Source organism: Erithacus rubecula (genome assembly GCF_903797595.1).
Source record: "Erithacus rubecula genome assembly, chromosome: 4".
NCBI classification, from domain to species: domain Eukaryota; kingdom Metazoa; phylum Chordata; class Aves; order Passeriformes; family Muscicapidae; genus Erithacus; species Erithacus rubecula.
In genome coordinates, this window is record NC_136686.1 from 32,430,206 (window position 1) to 32,453,583 (window position 23,378).

General features: G+C 42.0%; 1 protein-coding gene across 3 annotated transcripts in view; it reads right to left on the reverse strand.

Moving 5' to 3' along the window:
* GRAP2 (GRB2 related adaptor protein 2) overlaps positions 1 to 23,378 on the reverse strand; it is a 100,459-nt gene that overhangs the window by 10,905 nt on the left and 66,176 nt on the right. For all 3 annotated transcript variants that reach the window (XM_079304684.1, XM_079304682.1, XM_079304683.1), the window contains 2 exons: positions 4,928 to 5,030; positions 1,840 to 1,931 (listed from right to left, as the gene is read on the reverse strand). In XM_079304684.1, the coding sequence (XP_079160810.1) occupies positions 1,840 to 1,931; positions 4,928 to 5,005 (170 nt within the window). In that variant the 5' untranslated portion in view covers positions 5,006 to 5,030. The remainder of the gene's footprint in view (positions 1 to 1,839; positions 1,932 to 4,927; positions 5,031 to 23,378) is intronic.

Consider the following 23,378-nt stretch of genomic DNA (forward strand, 5'->3'; position numbering starts at 1 on the left):
GTGTGTACACTTATACACATACATAATTCTCAGACATATAGATCAAATTGCTTTTTGGCAAGGTGATTGAAAATTGCTGGGCTGTGATGGATATATTGCATGGAACACACATAAATTTTTAGCAGAAGAAAGCCATGAAAGTTTTAGTGCTAATAAATTGGTTCCTGCAAGAGTTACCACAAAATTGCAGAAGCACAGAATACATAAGCACATTTACACAAATTTAGCCAGGCATAACAAACAACAGCATAAGGCACTGGACTAATAATAAGAAAGTTACCATAAATAGTAAAAGAGTAAGATGTCAGTAGAAATTTTTCAGTACAGAAACAAAAAATCACATACATTTGCATATGTCTACTCCACAGCTAATAAGATCTACAATCTGCAATCTTTGACTTTACCTAATACTTAATTGCCTGTATTGCATTAAAATTAAGGACTGCAAATTTCCTATCATCTGTCATTTCCACTTTTATTATCATCAGAGTTTACCTATCATTAGCAAAGAAAAATCAGACTTTGATAACCAGTCTCAATGATTACATAACAAGAAAAAGATGGGTAAAACCCAACCATCAAAAATAGGAGGCAGCTTTCTTCCCTACATCTAGTTCTGTCATCTGGCCTGAGCTGCTTCAAAGTGCAGACCTGGCACTTAGAAAAGTGTCAGAGTGGAAATATTTCTTTGCAGCTCTTGCATGGAGAAAGCAACACGAGAAAAATGTGTGTGAGAAAAGAAGCTGCCAGTGCCTCTGAGTGATGGCACAGCCCTGTGAAAGAGTGAACAAGAACAACTGACTGGAAGATCTCATCCCCCTGAGGCCCAAAAGTACAAGGCCATATTTGCACAGAAAATAATAATGTCCTTCAGCTCAGACAAGCAGGCTGGCTTATGTCCAAAAAGGCCACTAAGTGCCACCTCCAAAAGGGACAGAGGCACTTATTTGTAACCTCAAAATCCCTGTGTGCTCCCAGTATGACTGCTCAGGGCATCAGTGAGTTACAGTCACAAGTACTGGGCTTGGTGCATGCTCTGCATTTCACCCCTGAAATGCTGCAGCACTTTTGACAAAAAGGATGGTGAGAGGTGCTTCTGGGAGCATTTGTGCTGCTGAAAGGTTGTAAAAATCCCATGCACTGCCATATGGGTGGCATAGGGCTGGGGAGCACATTTAACATGCATCCCAACACGCATCAGTCCTTTCTGGAAGTGCAGTGCCATCTGCTCAGGGGGAAGAGAGAAGTGCAGGTACTCCCCTCCTCTGACAGATCTGTTTGTGAGTGAGAGGGAGCAGGGTGGTGAGTCTGGTCTATCAGCTCTGCCTAGCCAGGACTAACACCAGCTGGCACACTCGTGCAGCCTTGCACTGACCTCTAGTGCACCAACACAAACTCACCAGCCTCTGCAGGGCAGGGAATGCAGTGGCACAGTGGGAAAAGGGAGGCTGTGTCCCTAAGAGTCAAAGAGGGAGGAAATCTTTTTGTGCTTAGTCTGTCACTGTTCCCAAGACTTCACATCATGACTATTCTCCTCTCTGAGGACATCTAAATGCAATTCCTGCCACATCCCAGCATCCCTCTGAGCAGCAGTAACAAAAGAGCCACTTGGGACTGACAGCAACCATCGAGATCCACTCAGCTCCAAAAGAACAGAGGATGCTTTGGGATAGAAATACACTGTGCTGGCAGAAGTGTGTGTAGCATTATAGCAATCCTTGCCAGCGCCAAAGGGCAGGATGCTATGCCCAGCACTTCCCCTGTCCTGTCCTCTGCCTGTGCCCCTGACAGCACTAGTGGAAATGTGCCATGGTGGTGACACATTTCTGTCACACTTACGGGGGAACGTGGAAATCAATGAAGTTCTTAGGAACGTAGCCCTCGTGACTTCTGAGCTCTGCCTTGTACCACTCTTCCTGGGAGCTCAAAATCTGCAGTGGAGAAATGGATGGAATAAATCATCTGAGAAAGATCTGGGCAGAAGTCTAGAATGCCTTGTAAGAATGAAAGAAAGTGGTGCACATTCTACTCCCCACCCAAGCTGCAGCAAGGCTAGTGGCTGATGACCACTGCAGAGCAAGCAAGCAATAAAAAAAAGCCTGAGTAGAATTAGAGGGTTTTCGTGTTAACTTTACCCCTTTGTCCAACCCCTTCTCCTTGTATCTCTGGTGTTTGTGAAATGGAGAAATTCAGCTTTGAAAGACTTAATAGGGGTTTAAGTGATTCTCTGTGCTGCCTTTTATAGCTGGTACCGGAGCATCTCAGATTCACAAGGGAAGAAGAAATATCAGTGAAAACTCCTCTGATATATGGGTATGGAGGGATACACAGCTGTATCTGTGTGCCTTACAGATGTTACCATGAGCTCTCACCTGGCATTTCACAAGAGATTCTCTAGTGGGTTAAGTCTTCAGCTGCCCTGAGCTTTGCCAAGGTAGATAAAAGAAGGAGGCAAAAAGTATTTTCAAGACACTATTATACTTAGGAGGTTGTAGAATAGCTGGAAGTGAGTCCACATTACACATTGGAGCAGCCTCAAATGTGCTCACATTAACTGCAATGGTCCTCAGAAACATCACTGCTGACCAGGGAAATTCATGACACCCTGGCTGATGGCCCAAGACACAGCCCTAAGCTAGAGGACAGAGGACAGGAATACAACCACATTGGGATTTTACTGCAAATGTTGTGGTCTTTGGTGTTTTGTGGCAACTCCAGGGACAGGACTCTGCTGTACGACATAGATCATGTTTCTGCTCTTTCTGGTTTTGGAGAGGAGCCTAAAAGCATGGGCCATGACAGTTTTAAAAGAAAAAAGCAAGAGGAAAAGACTTAATTTAAAATCTATTGTTAACAGTAATAATACTTACTTGGTGAGCCAATCTCAAGGTTTTGGGAGCCTAAGGCACATTTTAACTGCTTTGTATTGGTAACAGGATGTTACTGTCTCTGGAGCCAATTGTTCCTTGCCTTCCCTGCCACGTAGACTTTTTTTTAAACATTTGTATTCAGGAAAGTTAAGGAATAGAAAGCTGTGGAATTCTCTACTTGTACAGTCACGGCTGTCCTCGTGCCTGGGTGCTGGGTTAAGGATCTTTTTTCATTGCTGTGGACAAACAGGGGATGACAGCAATGTCCTGCCCATGCTCTTGCTCTGCTCTGTTGGGAGGGAGGTTCCCAGACAGACCCACCTGCTGTTTGCCACTGCAGAGCTGGCAGGTTTCTCTGCGTGTCATCCTCTCAGAGAAGGATGTGGGGCGGTAAGAGGGTGGATTTCCTCCTGTCACTACTGGTCGAGGGCCTCATATTTCCTGTTTTGTAATCTCTACATCAAGACTTCATCTTATCTCCTTTAGAAATCAGCAGCTTGTTGCAGGCAGCACGAGGGGGCTCATGATGGGGTATGAATGTATGTGAGCCTATGCCAGAACAGCTTTTCCCCAGGCTGATTTACTGCTGCTATGGCTTGGGTGGCTAAGGTGTTGTTTTGTTCACCTCAAGGACATTAAAGCAAAAGGCAGTTTGATTTTTCTGGTAGTGGATTCTCTATGACAACCAACAATAATAAAAGTGGTGTGTATTGTTGACACTTTTTATCAGATGCTTCCAGCATACTTTGAAAGGAAGCTTTAGCTTATAATGATTTTACAGGAAGGCAAACTGAGGAAAAGAAAGAAAAGTGACCTGGCCAACACCATCACCCCAGCCAGGGACTTCTCCTCAGAAAAAAAGGCATCAGCAAAGGTCCTGTGAAAGTAGGGACAGACTGGGGAACAATGAGAATGTTTATCTGTGCTGAAGAGAGGCAGTGATTTTTCCAGAACATTATCACACCTCTTTGGAAAGATCTGGTACTAATGAGCTTGGATGCTATCAATTTTGTCTAAGTGCCAAGAATTAAAAGGCCAATAAAATAAAAATGGTGGTGATTGAAAAGGCAAGCTGAGACCCAATATCTGATTATTAACTGGAATATGCACAGAGAGGTTGTAAAGGCTTCCCACCAAACAAGGATCTACGTTCTGTTGTACATCATCCCTTTGGACAGTAAAGGAGTTAAGGCCTTTGGGAGGAGTAACACTCAGGCATTTTCAATGGAAACAGAACATCTAGAGCTGAGAAGTGGATAAATAATTAGTGAAACTTTAAGTGACTTCATCTGTGGGACTTTGGTAATGTTAACAAGAACTATTCTATCATAACACATACAAATCAACTTTAAACAGACTTGCAGGAGCTCTGTATTGCATATGATCAACTCTACTTCTGCCATTGCCCCATTGTTCAATTCCTGCAAGGGTGTATATAACATTATTGGACCAGGACCTCTTAAAATATTCCATTATGTGTGTAACAGTCTGTCTCATTGACTTTTCCTCTTCTATTTGTACTTGCTTAAAATTCCTGTATATCTAACAATAATTATTAACAGTGAAAAGTTAGATATAAATTCTGTAATGGATAAGAGTTATCTTTTAAACAGTTTAAGGGCTGGAAATAAGGAAGACAGCAATCCTTCTGGACAGAACTGATCCTGCCTGCATTTAGACATAGTCATCATGATGTTGTCACTGTGGGTGATTTACTTGGTCAATGAAAATAGGCAGGACCCTCAAAATCTGTCACCCAAGATCTTGATCTGTGCCCCAGCAAAGGTACTTACTCTTCCCTGCTGACTACTGGAGAACTGTAGGGCAACTTAATCCACAATTTATGGATTTATTTATGGATCAAGAAAAGTGCACACAGACCCAAGTAACCTGTGAATTGCTGTCCTGTTGCAAACCCTATGGGAAGGAGTATCCTACATTGGTATCCTAGTTTATAGATGTGTCTTCATCTGTTTTGTCAAGGCAAATGGAAGAAAAAAAAAGATCTGGGAGCAGTCTCAGAAACTCTGTTTAGTCAAGCTGGGAACTGTACTTACCTTCAACATATCCCCAGCCTGGAAGCTCAACTCGTCTTCTCCAGATGCAGTGAAATCAAACTTGGCAATGGCTTCCATACTGTGTCCTGGGGGCAGGGCAGAGCTGGAAAAAGCAATGTCAGACACTTGTCAGCATCTGTGAGCTACTGGGATTGTGGAGCCCAGCCTCTGGAAAGCTGTGGGAAGCTGGCATGGCTGTGATTGTGTGTGGGGAAGCAGCCATTTGTTACTAGACATGGAAAGGCATGAGCAGGGAGAAGAGAGGGCATGGCTGAGGCTAGAATTAGCTGAAGTCAGAAGTACAAATAACCAATAGTTTATGCTTATTTGTTATTCCAACAGAGCTCTTTCTCTAGAGCAATCTCATGGGAAAAACAGGTATAGGCCAACTCTGTCACAGATCCCAATGAAGCAAGTGACTCTGTCCTGCAACAGAAAAATGCATTTGCTCCCTGCAGTGACTTACTCTTTACCTCAAGAGTGAGTCAAATCTCAGACAAAACAAACAGGGCTGCAGTAAATGCATATTTTTTTCTTGGATAAGGGCCACAATAAGAAGGTTGAAGGAGTCTTTTCTTTGTGGTGGCCTAACATGGGTGACTACAACTTTCAGGTAGGAAAGAACTGTTTGCAGAAAGGCTGTATTCCCTATTTTGAAGCAGAAAGAGAGTTAGCTTGCCTCAGTGTTGGTAACCCAGGAGCCTGAAATGTATCAGACAGCCTGCAAACCAAAGCCTTCTTTTCAGCACCAGAGCAATGTGGCAGGGGAAGTGGCAAGATGAGGTTTGCTCCTTCACCACTTCCTGCTCACATCACTGGGATGTACCCCAGCAGGACCATTTCTATAACCAAGAGCTACAGATTTCCCATGGCTGGGTCATTTACCCCACACCCCAGAGATGAGGCTGCCAGTGACAGGCTAAGAAATAGCCACGTTAAGCAAGTGCACTGCTGGCAGAGGCTCTTGCAGCACAGCTTCTGAAGACCATCAGACAGCTCCAATACAGGAGTAATTTTTATGATTTCTAAGCTAGGTTTGTCTGGGAACAAAGATCCTGAAGCCATTACCTAATCTCAATTCTCACAAAAACACCCAGTCTTTATGGCATGAGAGGAAGTGCCAGCTTGCCTGATCCAAAACATTCTTAACCAGAAAGCTCTAGAAAGACACTGTACAAACCAATGAACAGCCATAAGTAGGGTTAGATATTACTTATCTATTAGAACTGACACAAGATCCCCAAAATAGAAAGTGTTGATACTGAGCAAGCTCCAGAATTTTGCCACTTTAAAATCAAGAGGCTGCTGTAACCCTCCTTCTCAGCAGCACATGCTGTAATGTTCCTCCTCTGACACACTGCCCAGGGATTTAACTACCTGTGCAACAAGGATCCAGCTCTGACACAGCTCAACTGGAACTGCTGAGAGTGAGCTGGGAGAAAACCTGCAGGGCAAAAGCTCTGGGACTGCACCAGCATCAGTCCAGGGATACCAGGGGAAAACCACCAACATGGGAAGATATGTCATCTCAGAGAAAAAAAACCCAACCACAGTTTAGTTGGGATTGTCAGTCTAGCTGAGAACCTGTCATGAATCATTTCAGTAACTGAGTTGAGCTGTCAGTGCCATCCATCCTGACCTAGCTGGTGGCAGATGGCAACCATGGAGGTTGACTCTTCATTTCTGATTGATGCCTGCAATGAATCTTTGTGTGCCTTTACACAGGTGAGGAGTATGCTAAAGTGTAGCTTAATATTTCATTAAATCCTAACGAGGTTCTGTGTGTGTGTTACTGTATAAAGTAGTTATTTATTGGCTAAATTTTTGCTTCCTGATTGCAGAGTCTCTTTGCACTTGCCTAAAGATCCCTGAATAAAGTGATCCACAAGAAGGGCCATAACATCACTGCATATTAGTTCTGAGATTTCTTACTATTGCTTCTAACTAAAAAAAATTAGATGTTTTTCTGCTTCCTGGTGGATTCTGTTAGCACTCTCTTTTTGTTGCTTATAGGAGAATTTATATCCATGTGACTGATGAATGCTATGAAGCACAAAGAAAAAAATTTGGCAGTGCACAGAGAGTTCTGCTTATTCAGCACAAATCTGTTCTAGAGCAATTGGGATTGCTTCAGTGCCAGGGCCTCCCATGAAGGTCTGAGTCCATAGCTCAGCTGAGCTCTGCTATTCCAGCCTGCTGCCTTAGGCTTTCAGCACATCACTGCTGAACAGAAACACCCTAGAGCACTTTGGTGCTTTATTCTCAGGCTTCAGCTTTACACCTGTTCCAAACATTTTCATCCCTCTTCTCCCTGCTGACCTGCTAATGCTCTTTAATTCTTACTTTTGATACCTTTTGCAGATTAGGGTCACCCTCTGTCTCATTCCTATTCCAAGACATTGGTGTTACCTTGCAGGTGCAGCTTGGGCCTGATTTGAGACCTGTCCTCTATTCTTGCATAGATATTTTTTGAGTTTCAGACTGTAAACCCCCACAGGCAGTGTCAGCATTATTGTGTACTAAGAAAGTATAGGGGTATTAATTTGGATGGGAAATAACCCTTAAGGGAATTGGTTAATACTCTTTCATGGAAGATATCTGAAGAAAAAGACTAAAGGAGAATGACTTCAATAAGGGCTGTTTTTCAGTGTTTTATCTTGGAGTGGTGGCCTGCTGCAGAGAGATCAGAGCCAACAGTGTAGATGGATCCTGGAACTACTAAGTCCAGACCATTAATCCCAGCTTGAGAAAAATAACACACTTAAAACCAATAAACTGTTTAAATACAAATCCTGTCCTGGATTCTGTCCCTTAGATACAGAAGGAGTAGTGGGGGTTCTCTCTATAGGGGGCAAGGGAGTAGAAAACCTTTAATTTTTCAATAACCCAAATGTTAAAGGTGCTGTTGGAATGTGGCCCCCTCCAAAAGAGAAGAGTCTGTGAAACAGTCAGAATCTTCCCTCTCATTTCCTTTTCAATTTCATCAATCCCAGCCTCAGGGAGAGACCAGGAGGCAGATACCTCTTCAAACAATCTAACACATGGATTAAATGTGCCTTTCATTGCCAGAGGCTGGATTTAGAAGTGGCTCAAACACCATGCACAGTGTTGGCTGTGTTGATAAATCAGTAAAGCAGTAATGCTCTGGGTCTTAAGCTCTTTCCCCATCAACTACTAAAGCAACACTAGCCAATAATCCTGTCTTTGAACTCCAGCCTACCACTTTTCAGCACCTGAACTTCAAACCAGTTCTGCTTTTCTGATCCTGCTCCTCCCTCCACCTGTAACTAGAGAATCCCCACTCTACATGGGTCATGAAAATTCCCCTGCCAGGAGCCCATTCTTCCCCCCTCTGCATGTGTGTGACTCCGAGCACTGACCCACATCACAAACAGACAGGAAATTTTTCACTATTATTGTAACTTACATTTCTCAAATACCTTTTATCTCAAATTCTGCTCTTAACTGCATGGTGCAGCTCCTTTAAGCTTTTGATAGCCAAGGACAATTTTAGACTGTGCACAATGTTCTCTGTGAAAATCACCTTTGTAGAGAATTTAGCATGAAACACATGCAATGTTCAAAGAGGGATTTTTCAGTTCCCAGTGTGAGCTGACCACTACCCTTCATTCTGTGCTGGCTTTCTGCATGCAGGTGAATTTTCTCTGTGGTTCACCTTTGTAACAGGGTGGATCCAAGAGGCATAAGGCTACAGCAGTTCTGTAGGACTGGTGCAGTGCAACAGAAGGCTCCCAAAATGAAAAGTGAGAAGAGCACAGCTTTCAGAGCACAAGGCAGGCATTTTAGTTTTGCAGAACGCCATTCCCTGAGCGAGAACATCAGCGCCTCTGTTGATGGAAAGTGCCAAGGCCTAAAACATGTCAGCAAGCAAAACAGCCTGACAGCAGAGTCCCAGAGAGTTTAACACTCTTTCCCTACACCATGCTGGTTCCAAATCCAGCAGTAACAGTGCCAGGGAAGGTCACCACCTATGAAGATTTCATCACTCGGGGACTGCCCGGCCTCATCCTTCCCCAACTCACCTACTTACATCAGGAAAGCAAAACTACAACAACCCGCTCGCCTAATGGAGCCATATGAAAAAAGGTTTGCATCTGTATGCCTGTAGCATAAAAATTGCACACATCTCCAGTCTGAAGCTTCATCCAGTGAGGTTTTGCACCAAGATACACAGCACGAGCCACTGGGTCTTTGTTCGGCTCTGCAAGAACAACTTATTGGACTGATGAGCAACCGGGGACAGGATTCAACCCTGAACATCTGTACAGAAACTCCAGATGACATTTCGGCAGAAACAATGGAGAAGGGACCTGTAATCTAGGAGAGCTGTGGCAGATAACAGCTTTGTTTTCACCAGCTAAGCCACATACAAGTGGCATGGGGATATTTAGCTCCAAAAACACAAACCTCTCGCTACGGAGTTAACGGTGCAGCTTCACTGACTGTCAGTGATAAGGGTAAAATTTATAAGGGAGAACAAGACATTAAAACACTCAGACATGATGCATTTAAGCCTTGGCTATTCTGCCACCCAGAGCAAGCCCGTGTGCAAACAAAACAAGCCTCCTAAGAACTGGATTCACAGAACAAACAAACTTTAAGGACTCTGTAACCAACAGAAGCTAGTAAGAAATGCCCCAAGGTTGGTGCTTAATCTCCCTGGGGTCTTCTGTGCTACTTGCCATCAAGACAGAGCAGATCTGGGCAGCAACATGGGAAGCTCAAAGAGAGGAGCACATGATACAGCACTGCACGATACTGTGACAGTATAAAATCCCAAATCTTTGCTGTGCTGGGAGTGTTGGTGTGGGGGGACTGGGGTGGTGGGGAAACACCTCCTTCTCTTTGCCTACCTCCTCCCTCAGATTCCAGCTGGTCAGATTTGGCAGAGGCAGAGGGATTCATCCTGCAGAAGCACTGTCCTGTTGTGAAAGCTGATAAACAAGATGGCCTTGGGATCCCATGCTCTGCCCCTACTGCACAGCACTCCACCTTTCCTTCCAAGCTCCCCATTCCTGCCCTGTACCTTGTCCCACCCAGCTGCCCTGCCCAGTCCCGGAGCCACGCCGAGCCCATACCTTGCAGCAGTCCTCTCTGCTGGCACTTTGCTCCAAATAAGGAGGTGTTATCACCTAAAGCACGGAAGAGAGGAGAGCCCAGGCTCCTCCCTGCAGCACCAGGGTAACACATGGGCCATGGCCCCACGTGTGTGACAGGGGCATCCAGAGTGGGAATGGGGACACGGGAGCGGGACTGTGCCCGCCACTGCACACAGCAGCGCACGGGCACTTTCCAGTCTCTAATGCCAGAAATGTTTGGGACTCTGCATATTTAAAATGGTGGTGCCAGTTCAAAAGGAGCTGCCCCTGGCTGCTGCTTCAGCCCAGGGTGGTTTAACAGCTGAATAAAGGAGGGTCCCTCAAAAAGTGCAAGTTCTACCCAAATAAGGAAAAGAGAAATGAGCACAGATCTGCTAAGTTAAATGAGAAACCGTAAGTCCGTTGGAAAGCATATCTTGAGGAGCAAGTAGCTAAAGACATAAAAACATTATAAAATCATTTTCAAAGAAAACAGAAGCAGGAAGCCTGCCAGAGTGTGTCTGTAGGGCTGGCAGATGATTGAAATGTGAAAAGAATGCTCAAAGAAGATAAGGGTGAAGCACAAAAGCTAAATGAATTCTCTGCATCCATGCATCTTCCATAGGGATATAAGGAGGTCTCCACGATGGAGTTTTCTTTGCAGAAGAAAGCCAGGAGAGCTATTTCAAAATGAAGAACTCGAATAAAAGATTTTAGGAAAAAAAACAGTAAATGAACAACAATAAATTCAAGGATTTGATATTTTAGAAACCTTGACTGAAATCCAGACTGAATGTGGCTGAACAATTAAACTGTGTCATACAACGCTAGACTCAACTAAGCCTCAGTACTAAGAAAAAAGCAGCAAACACAAAGCCAATGTTTGAGATGTGTTTTGAGGGGATGCAAGGTGCAGGTCTGGCTTCTGTGTGCCTGAAATGGGTAAAAAGATTAATTACAAAAAGAATTACTGGCCCGAAGAGAGAAATAACATACCAATTCCTCCTCATATAGTTTTTGTAGAAGGAAGTAATATGGCACAAATTTGATTTCTTTGAAGGAGCTGATGAACATGTGGATATAGGCGATCACTTGATATAAAACTCGTATTTCTACATAATTTTCAATGAAGTCTCTCAAAAAAGACTCTTACAAAAAGCCTTCTAAGTTCTCAAAGAATAGGAGGGAAGGTCCTATAGAGGATAAACAACTGATTAAAAATTAGGAAACAATTTGAATGTGCTGTTCAAAATATTCATAAATGATTGAAAAAACACGAAGTGAAAAAACTTTCTGGTGAGAAAAAATCCAGGGTAATGCTAATTAAATCTGATCACAAAGCCTTGCAGATGGTTTTAAAAATACTGTTGAAGTGCAAGATGAATCTCAGTGCTGAGGGTTGCAAAAGCAATGGACATGGGGTAAAGCAAACATCACTATGTGAATACAGCGATGAACTTAAATTAGCAATTACCATTCAGGTTTAATGTAAACCACTCAGGAAAGATACCTTTGAGATGCTGTTTGAGCTCTACCAAAGAGTCATCTGAGTGGAAGTCAAAAAGGCAGGTTAGGAAGCATCTGGAAAGTGATAGAAAACAAACCAGAAGGCAGCATGATGTCACTGTACAAGTCCCTGGTGCTTGAATATTTGTCACTTGAGCACAGCAGCTAGTTCTCATTCCTCCATCTCAAACACAGAGACAGCAGCATTAACCATAGCAGACAGAAAGCAACTAGAGATGACCAAGGGAATGGGAAGTTTCTGGACAAGGAAGGACCAAATCAAAGACCGGGACTCTTCACCCTTAAAAAAAGTTGTCAGAGGGATAAATGCAAAACAACGTTGGAAATAATGAGAATCATGGAAAAAGTAAACAGAAAATTTTTATCCATCATTTCTCATAACATAAGTACTAAGAGTTCATTCCAAGAGTGTCAGGATCTGGGAGGCCATAGGGAAAGAAGTTCTGACGTGCTTGTGCTGTTCTCACTCTCCTTCCCCAAACTTCTGCTGGGTACAGCATCATGGACTGTGAGCAACTTTAGCCTGACCCAATCAATCCTTAGGAGCTGTGGCACTTCACGAAAAAACTCCACAAAAAACACCACTAGTCCAAGAGGACTGGTCCAGCAACAGGCTGGAGGTGGTAGTCCCTACACACACACTGCCTTTTGGGGAGGCAGTAATCTCACTGAAATACATAAAACAGGGGTAGTGTGAAAATTATGAAGCACTCCAACCAGTCAGGGGTAGATACAATGAAAACTGCCTCTGAATGAGATAATCTTGAATATATTTGCTGAAAAATTATACAGGTTCAGAAGGCAGGGGGCTAAAGGAAGAGTACAGCAGTTACCTCTTGCCATGTTGTGAAAAGCTTTGACTGTGGCCATCAGTATATGAGAAATATAAATTTCTGTACAGGAAGGTGGGACACCAATCCTCACGGTCTCCTTGGGTTTAAGCTCTGTGGTTTTTTGTGGCCTGTGAATGCCATGACAGATTGTATTATGTTACACACTGGAACGACCTCATTTCTCTGCTTTCTGCCATGATGTGATCTAATGGGCCCCCCAGCAAGAACCCTGCTGGTGGCTTGTCACTCGTGCTTGCTGCCTGACAATGTCACGAAACACTGCCTGGATTCCTGTTTATGTATCCAGAACCAGAATTATAATATTAAATGTCAAGCCATAAGAGATGTGGCTTTCTGTACTATAAACAAAACACTCAATATTGGCAAGCTCCCAACACTGAGAAAGGATAGGAAATGGGATAGAATAGGAAATAACTCTTTTCTTTCTTCTCTGTTTCTATATATTCCTCCTCTGTCACAATTACAGTAACACATTAACCTCCTCACCTTGTGGAATACATCCATCACAGCTGTATTGAAAAACATGGAGAAACATCCAGACACTTCAGCCATAAGTAATGGAAACAAACCTAATGGGAAGGACATCAGACTCCATGCATCTTTGTTTTAGCCAATCTCTAATAGACAACTGGGTAAAACCCAGCCCAGGCAGACAGGTTATTCCACAACTACCTGCTGCAGACTTCTTTGTCATTATCTGCTGCTGACACACTCCAGACAGGATGGCCAAACCATGGCTATTATACAGTCTGAGAAGGCCTGGATTTAAAATGCTTGATTCACATAAACTTAAACCTGCTTTTGCACTTAGCTGAGTGACCCAAAATAAATGTGTCTGCAAACATGTCTGAAAACTGCCCAAGTTTGAAACTGCCCAAAAAATCCTAGTAATTTCTTGCTGGCCTGAAATTTTAAGAGAAGAATCTTTTTCCAAGACATTTTATTCACTTTAGTTTCTATCTGGGAAACATGCAGGCAGCCAGAAAGAAAACCAAAGGGAAAAGGAAAAGCACAGGAAAAGGAATAAAGGTAATTTCCAACAGAACATATACATCAAATATTTTGTCTACTCTGAACTGAGTTGATAATAAATGAAGAATTAAGTGGCCAGGTTTTATTACCCTCAAGATAAACTGCTTTCCCATGTTCTTAGTTTGCCTCCAGAAAGTAACACCATCAACAAGGGAAACAGAAGTCAAAGTGTGGAAACAGGGGAGATTTCAATTGTTGTAAGTAATTGTAAGCGATAACTCAGCATCTGTGGAATTGGGAGTATCAGGACTGTAAATCCACATAAAGCTGAACATTATGAATGGAAGCTGTCTAGTCTTTCCCAATCTGCCATCTATTCCTGTTCCCACATTCAGATATGCTGCACACAGAGCAATTCATCCTCTCACAGCTTTGCTCTCTGCAAACAGCTGCTCAGGCTGTCCACAGTGACAGGTCATTAGTGGGCAGTTATTTTTTTCAGGACTGAGTGCACAGAAGTGGCAGTACTATAAAAGCTTCCCCACAGAGCTCCATGAACTGATCTGGGAAGAGCTCTTTCCCAATTTATTGTGTATCCTGTTAGCAAAAATTGTCTTGAAAGCTCTGTGCCTCGTCGCTCACCTGCAACAGTCCTCTTTGATCACGTCCCAGGATTTTCAAAAAGCTCAGTCATCAGCATCAGTTGCAAAGCTATTGCTATTCTAGTGCTGATCTTGTCACCATCACCCTCACAAACCACAGTCAGTTTAGCTGTTGTGACTACAGCCTACTGTGCTTTCACAAGTGGTACAATTATGTCAATCAAAGGCATGAAGCCAATTCTCTTACAGGAATAAGCTTTACCTGTAAGAGTACTATTCTAATTCTGTGGTTGTGTATCCACCAGGAGAGTGTCTGACTTAACAGGGTCCCATCCATGTAACACCATTTATTGAAAGGAGATGTGGCTTTCATCCTAAACAACGGTGTTAATTTGCTATTTAATTCATACAAGGCTTCCCATCATTCTGCAAACTGGTCTCCAAAGATATTCCCCACCATTTCAGCTGAGGAGCATCTCTGCACTTCTGAGATTTTTCTTCGGAAGTTTATGGATTCTCTACTTTCCTATTCTAAAGAAGTACTAGCAAACTTGATGATATTTAATATTTCCATCAAATCCTTTCAACCCTGCCAACTTTTTCTTCTACGTCCCCTACTCTATAATTCCTGCTGCTGAATCATTAGTGTCTCTCTAGCAGCTGCTTGATTCTAATCAGTCAGGTTCTCTACCTTCTGCATTTGTATGGTGATTACACTGAGCTGGATTTGTCACAACCCAAGATTATAGTTTTGACAGCAATTACAAGACCACGAGAATTGAACTGTCACAGAACTGACTGGAGTACCAGAGGAGGAAGGAGTAGATTACAGCAGAGAAAGGGAAGTTGGACTTATTTTTCTCACTACTAAATAATTCTGTATTTCCACAGATTGTCTTTAACTGCTGCTGCTGCCCCAGAGTCCAGGCAGGAGGTGCCTTCAGCTTCTGTGCTGCCAGCTGCTCTGAGCACACACAGCCCAGGTGTGCCTGCTGTGTTCTGTACTGTTCCGTGTCAGAGCTTCCACCTTAGGCCCTTGAACTGGGATTCAAGGATTGGCTATTGGGGCCCAAAATGATCCAGCTCACTGTCAAGGAGGCCTCTGTTCACCACACAGCAGTTTTTTCTCTTGGAAGTCTGGATGAACCTGCAAGTCCAAAGAAGGCTGGAGGCCACAGAACAAGACAAACACAATATGCTCCTCATAACAGCACGTTTTCCAAGCCTGTCCGAGATTTATCTCATCTAAGAGCAAAAAAGGGCCAGTTACTCAGGGCAAAAGACCAAAAACCCTGTAGTCTGACCTCTGCTCTGGAGCCTCCACCAGCAGGACTAATTTCTTCCTCGCCATTGAGAGATGTTTAAGAAAACTTCCTTCTCCCTGCTGGTCTCTGGGGACCCAAATCTTTCTTCTCTTTGCTGGTCTCTTTCAGAGACTCTGAAGTGTTAACCAGCTGATCTCCATCATCATCAGTGAACTATACTAAGTTAAGAGCAGCAAATTTGGCACATCTCACTATATAATAATTTGTGCTAATTTTTCTTTACAGTGTTCTAATCTTAAAACACAGAAGCGCCGCTACTGATAAAAAAAAAAAAGAAAATAAAAAGAGAACATCTTCCCAGTCTGTACAATTCATTACCATCCCTCCTGAACACTAACAAGTACCAAAGCAAGTCCTAGAAGCTGTTTCAATGGTAGCCTGTGAATCCCTGAAAGATAAATATGACAAGAACACAGGAGTCAGAGGTCTAGGCTATTATAATGATTGCTAATTTTGAAGTAACACTTAAAATTCGAGCTACAGATTAGCTAAGCAGGGGATATCAAGCCAACTCAATGTGGGTTGCTTGAGCTACTGATTTTCTTCCCTGCTGCATGTAAAGACAGAGAAAATTTGGGAGAGAAAGAAAAACAGACTTTACTTCAGTGATTTGAATCCAGTGCTGGAATGTTCAGCCAAACAAACACTCCTTTCCAAGACTGAAATTTTCCTTTGATGAGCACCTTTTGACTCAGTGGGATTTGCAAAGCTTCCATTTGAAGCTAGAGAAAAGTAATCTCACTCTTTCTTCCCCCTCCCTGCACTACACTCCTCTAATCATGATTAATATATCTAAACATGCCTGATTAAGCCAGACAGATGATGGGCCCCTAATCTGAACTGATCAGAGCTCTGGAGCTGCCAAAGTGAACCTGCTGTCTCTCTATCAGACAGAGCAATAAGGGGTCAGTAATGCAGCCCCATTAACTGCTTCCTACAGAATGAATTTTCCCTGACTGCTCCTGGAGAGCAGACACTTGAGAAATGCAGCCTGGTGGGAAGTTGCTTTGAATTGTTTCTTTCAGCACAAGTGTAGAGCAGCTCCTTCTCAAACCCTCCAGACAAACAACTGAAGTATGAAAAATGTAGCCACTTCCTTCTAAGCTGCTTTCTTTTAAATCTCCTCATACCTTATCTTGCTAACTGCCTCTCAGTTTTTCTCATCTTTTCTAAGCTTCAGCACTGACTGATACATGGTACACTGCAAGTGTGTGGTTATCAGAAAACCAGCCCTGTTCCCACTGTGCCTGTGTGTATGCAAGCCAGGGATCTGCTTCTGTGTACAGGTGGAGCTTGCACTCCATGAATTCATAAAATTTAGGGCTGCAACAGACCACTGTGATCAGTGTCAATATACCCATGAACTGCCTGCATCCAATGTGTTTGCACTGATGTTGAAGGTTCATTGAGGGATAAATGGATGCAGGGCACAAAAAGAGCAAAATGTTCACTCTGAATTTGTTCAGGTGTCTGTGCACATACACCTGCTTTTATGCAGCCCTTTACAATCTTTATCCTCTGGGATCTACTTCCAGTAAAAGACTGCAGTCAACAGGGATCAAGTGGGCATCAGGCCATGTCTGGGCTCTGGAAACCCTGTGACTACTTACCCTAAAACTGGTATAATTTCAAGTAGCTTCAAAGCTTCTCTGAATCACACCAGCTGTGACCAGCTCTGGGGAATTCTGCTAGCTGCAAGTCAGATGGAGAATTATGCTTCTCAAATTGATAATAGAAGAGACTGGGATGAGGAGTAATGATGTATTTCACACATTTATGCTATCATGGAGGACTTTTCAAAAGTCACTTCCAAAGCAAAAGAGTAAAAACAGAAACAAGAAGCTGGTACTATCAGATTTGATTAAAAACAACCAACCACAGACAATCAAACCCACCTACAATTAGATACAGACAATCCAAGGTGCTTTCCTTGTATTTGGGTTTCAAAATATAGGAAATAATACTCAAGATTTAATTATTTCCAACTCTGAGTGTCAGAGAGAGGATTCCAAAAAACATACTTTCCAGCACACTGTTCTGTAAATCTGAGCTCTTGCACTGTAACTAAGAGCTGAGGAATTCTGGTGCTCATGCAGCATATGAATGTTAAATTCCCTTTGCCTGTGAGCAATCAGGCACTTTGCAATGTGAAATGGAAATCTAAGGAAAAACCTGCAAATATTTGTGCTAAAATAGGAGCAAGTTCAACTTATGTTATCTGTTCATTTCCACAGCATTTATGAAGCTCCTCTTTTCTATGTGAAAGATGGAAGATGCAACAGATATAATGTCTTTATTTGTGGGCATAGCACAGCCTAGAGAATGCATTACATTAAGGCATTAATCCAATCTAGTAAAAATAGTTTTTAATCTTATGTTGGACTCTGTATTGGAGCAATAAATTTGAGGGGGATATGGGAACAAAATGCTATGAAAATCTGCTAGTATATACAGCTGGGTACAAAATACCATGCTTCTAATCAGCTATTGCATGTTTCTTTGATAAAGCCAGCTGATAAAAATTTGTGTAAAATTGGAAAAAGAGCAAGATCAGTGATTAAATTCCTATTTTTCTTGCTTCTTTTTTTTTTTTTTTTTTTTTTTTTTTTAAATGTGTGTGCGTAAGATTAATCCTGCCATCACAGATAATGGTACAAAATCTGGAAGTCCAGTACCAAAATGAAATTGTGTGATTGTGTGCCAACAGATACGATTTTGCACAAAGGTAAAACTACAGTTAGCTCAGTAAGAAAAAGTAAAGTTTCTTTGTCCTTTTGAACATAAACCCGTTTTCGTACAAAATTTCATCTGACTGCAAAATTTGTGGGGTGAAGTTTGCCTTGCCTCTTTTGTGTGTTTTTCCTCTCCTCTTGTGCTTTTATGAAAGAATGAAACACAAAAGTCCAGTTCAACATACTTTCAGCCATGATATTGTAAACACGAACATGGGCAATCTGATTATTTGGTTTTCATGGTCCTCTTGTCTTGGACATGTTACACTAATTGCAGCTTAGCCACCTTTGTTCTGAGGGGAACTGACAAAGTGATACACACACAAAGCCTCACATTCAGGTAAGGACAGAGAAATTGAAATGCTGCTAGTGGAATCTGTGATATAATGAGCACACTTGTGGTACCTTCATTGCATAATGGTCCCCCTTGCACATTCACCTTTGGAGCCTTTTTGTTAACTATATTTTTTCTGCTCACCTTCCATTTAAACACAGGATCTCTTTTACAAGGTCTAAGTGCTACAAAACCTCCTTTCAATAAATTAAAGTCTCCATTTGCATCTCCATTTGGGAATGGTTCTGAAAGGGTTTTAAAAGAAATCAATTACAATAATTCAATCATATGAAGATGCAACTGCAACAGTCAATCCAACTTCTCATTATAAGATGTGTGAATGCCAGCTTGTTACTATTCCTGGGGTTTTCTCTGCACAGTGATTGTACCATTTTAAGTAGAAGTATGGAACATATTTCATGTTTGTCAATGCATTTTTTAGTTCACTTGGATTATGATACCTCTGAAATTAAAGTGCAGCAGCAGTTCCTGAATGATTTAACACATAGACATTTTTTACTCTGAATTAGGTACAACTAATTCTTGTTTATCTTAATCCAAAATTGAATTATATTAAATTAGAATGGGTTATTACCTGGAATAAGAACGAGTCATAGCATAGTGTAAGAGTATTGGTTACTGAAACCTAATTAAGCACAAAAAGTTCCTTATAGGCAGATCAAGTTTTACATCCTACACTTCCCCTTCCCACATCATGGGCACCACTAGGGCAAGGAGGTTCATTGAAACCTCTGCATAACCCTAGTACATCCTCCAAAAACAGTCCTGGTGCCAGTCCTTCAGGGAGCAAGCAATCAATTGCTGCTCTGCAGCAGGAGCCACACAGCCTGCAGACTCCTCAATAGATTGCATGTGGCAAAGAGGGAACACTGTGCAAAGGGTGTGAATGAGTCATTCGACATTTCAGGTTGACTGAAGTCATTCTGCTGCATTTATTTCCAATCTTGATATGCTAGCCACATTTGCATATTAAGCAGGATGGGAAGAAAGAGATTGAATTATTTGCTACAACACATGCATGGAACACAACAGGCTGCATGTGTGTGAGAATGAGAGATTGCAGTGGGTGAGCACAGCACCATGTGAGGTGCCTTTCCTACCTTCCTACAGGAGCAGGCATTCCACATGCAAGCCTGAACACATCTCAGCAAAAGTTATGTTTGAACCTGTGTTATCTCCAGGGAAATGAATATAAAGATGTTCATTGGCAGCATGCCTGAAGAGAGGAATAGGGGTCCCATGAGCATGCTTCAGGTGATGTGTGCTTAGTTTTCTTTGGCAAATACAACTCTGAAGGAGTTGGTCTGTGTACACTTGAAGGGTAGGTAGGTGTTCTGTGTGCATGTGGGTGACAAGGAGCACTCAAGAGCATGAGCAGGTGTCAGCTGAAGCTGGAATTTATACATTTGCCAAACATTTGTTTGCAGTGAGCCACCTACTTAAAGATTTCCATGGAAAGAATACGTGGCAACCTCTCAAAGTATTCCACTTTGCCCCCCCACTATTCTGCAAGTTATTGATAGCACACTCAATTAACCTTGGGGAGAGAATACAGAATGGACATTGTCTCTCTCAGTTTCAGTCATTTTTGCTCAGTGACACAGTTTGCATACAAACCACTGAGGAGTGGTAGTTAAATCTCCAAGTAAAAGTGCTTTAATGAAAACAAAAGTGCACATTCATGACATTTGTATTCATGTTAGGCCTTGTAAGCTTCATTATCTGAAAGCCTAAATGTTGGACCAAGTCATTGCAGATTATGTCCCATTAAACAGCAAGTGCAATTCTAGTTCAAAAAGTTTAGAGAAAATGTACTCTTAGATTTGTTTGGCTGGCAATTGCAGGCATATTATTGCAATTCCAATTTACCCACTGTGCTTGTATTGGCTTTGTACAGAAGATAAAATGGAATGAGGTGAAAAATCCAATTTTTATTACTAAGTCCACTCCAAGGCACACTTCTTGAGGAGAAGGTCTGGCAAGCACTGGAACATGTGATGCAGTTAGGGGAGAATCCACACCAAATGTCAAAACCCATGAGGGTCTGAGCAGCACTGGGAACTCCAGATATGCTGAGGATATCACAGGTTATCTGGGCAGAGGCACAGCATGATTTACAACAGCTACAAACCAGTTCACAGATCCCCTGAGAACTGGCTTTGGTCCTATCAGCTCACTTAAGCATAAGAGTATGATTATTTTACCTTGACTTTGCTCTAAGACTGAGAAACAGATGTGTACATATTTAAAGAAGCCAGGTGTTATATTCAGCATCACATTATGGTCTGTGAGGGGAGGAAAATCTGCTATTTCTTCTACAACACAATAAAACATTATGCACAGTTGTTCTACCAGACATGCTCCAGAATACACTCTGCTGATATCAGTGTTGTCATCTAAGGATCATCTCATGAGGAAGAGTTGAAAGAGAAAAAACAAACAAAACACCCAAACCAAAATCAAACCCCAGGGAACTGATATCTTATTTGTTCAACTCTTATATAGCCTGTTGGACTACTTCTTGTGTTACATTTTTTTCTCCTTAACCTTTCACTGTCTCTCCTATCCATAAGGCAAATCACCTGAAGCAAATGGCATTTTTCCATATGGTGCTCTGTAACAAAAACCAGTGGGTTGGAGCTGTCTATAGAATTCTACAATAAATGGATTAAAAGGGATTTGTGGTGATTCTGCAGTTCAAGCCCCTGCCCACAGCAGAGTTAATTTTGAAATCACACAAAGTGAGACTGTAACCTCATCTTTCTACAGTGATTACTCTAATGAAACACAAGTCTCATTTAGGCAATGATATAAATTATACACAGGCCTAGATTAAAGACATATGGAAATTATTTAGATGGAAGACCTGCATTAAATTATTTGAGATTTTCTTTCAATATGCATTCATAAGATGGTACTGACTGCAGTGTTAGACTCCAATTACAGAACACATATTATCAAAACACACACTAAAATGAGGCTATCATTACAATCATTATTTCCTGAATTCTGTGTACTGAAGACCCTCATTATGTAGTTTCAAAAATCTGATTATTTGCAGATGGAATTCAAGAAACAATGCAAAACAGGAAAAAAGGGGAAAATTCCAAACTGGAAAATATGGTTACTTTACTAGGCACAGTGGAAAACACTACATGTCATGTACCTCAGACAGCCTTCAAGAAGGTGTTCCTCTTCTAAATACTTAGAAAGTCTGCAGGAGAAGGTTTTGAGAGCCAGAAACGGTAGGAGCTGTGCAGCTTTTGTCTTTCAAGATGCATTTTGAATATGGCAAGGCTTTTCTCACAGGCTCTGCAGTGAGAAAACTGCAGGAATTACTTGACACAAGACTTAAACAAGGCCCGTGCACTGCTACAGGGAGATATAACCAAGCAAAACAGGGATGAATGTGATTACTTCTATGATGAATGAGATGAATTTTTTCCAAATTGAATACATCTGAAAACTTTATCAACACTGCAATTCTGTATCTACTTTAGTTGCATTCAGATTTAAGGACTACAAAGTTCAGATTCATTACTCCTGCATATCTTGATGTATTTGATTTTGGTGGGCTGTCTCTTTTGTCTTGACAGATGAGCCTTGTTTTTTTAGTTTAGCTTTACAAAAAATGATTATATTTAGTAGAATGATCATCTTTGTAGAAGAAGCTAATCCACAAATATCCACAAAGCATTCACTGAATTTTGGAATGCTCTTTTCTTGGTTGCTCTCCCTGGTGGTGGTTGGACTTTGCTCATCTCTATGGCTTAGAAAGGAAAGCAGTAGATGCTCAGCCCTTCCGGAGTTTGGGTCAATGAAGCATCCAAGATTGCAGAGAAGATGATGCACTCAAAACCACTTCCTGAAAATATCATGCTAGCATTTAGATTGAAATGGAGAAGAACATTTCAAAAGAACATTCTGCTTGAAAGTAAAAAACTATTCCAAGCAAAAAAGTTAAACATACAAACAAAACTGTTCAAAACAGCAGCAATTCATCAGGAAAATAAGCACTGCTCATTCCAAGAGATCCCCAGTGCATTTCACAAACCATGAATTATATTCAGACTCACTCTGTGTATTTGGTATCCTGATATTCTCCATCAGGGTGGGGATGCAGCAGTACCAGACACAGACCACGCTCTGCTCTGTAGCTTCTCCCTGGTGTTTTAAGGAATTGCATCTGTTCCTTTGCCTTTGCTTGCTAAAACTACCCAGCACTTTAATTAAGAAGCCCTATTATGAGCTCTGGTGTTTTTTTCCTGCAGCCTCACTGAAAATAACACTTCTCTGGACATGTCTGGTACGGGTTAGCTGAACAGGTAAGTCTGAATGTTAAAATACGATGACTGTGTCCTTTCACCCCAGCTCTACCATGGAGGGCACCTCTAGTTTGGCTTCTGCTTTCTCTGACTCTTTTTATCCCTTCACCTAACAATGAAATCCATCCTCCAGTGCTTTTCAGCAGTGCACAGCAGGTTGGGAGCAGAAGCAACAACTGCCCAATTAAAATCAAAATGTCAGATATGAAGAAGGCAAACTGTAATCAAACTGACCTGCCTGGATTATCAGGGCAAGATGCCTTTAGGCTTGTGCAATTAACTGAAGAATAATTGATGACCACAGGCAATCAACCTACAGATGCAGGTCTCATGTGCAAGAAATGTGCTGGGGCACATCATTCAGTATTGACTCAGAGAAAAGGACTTGACTCTGTTTGAGTCACTAAAACCACCTCCTAAAGCACTGAGGTTTTCCTTAGAAATCTCCCTGAAATTGCCAGCTGAACTCACAAAGTGCTTAGAAGACTCAGAGCAGTGGCTACAAGTGTGCTGCCATTCCCAGTGTCTCTGTAAGTTGTGGTATTCAAGGAATGGTAAAATCTGCTCAGCTGGTTGTGGAGAGGAAAGGATCCTTCAGGTGAGGGTGGTGTCCTGATGGTTTATTACAGGGAGACACTTAAATAAAAGCAGGTGTGGGAA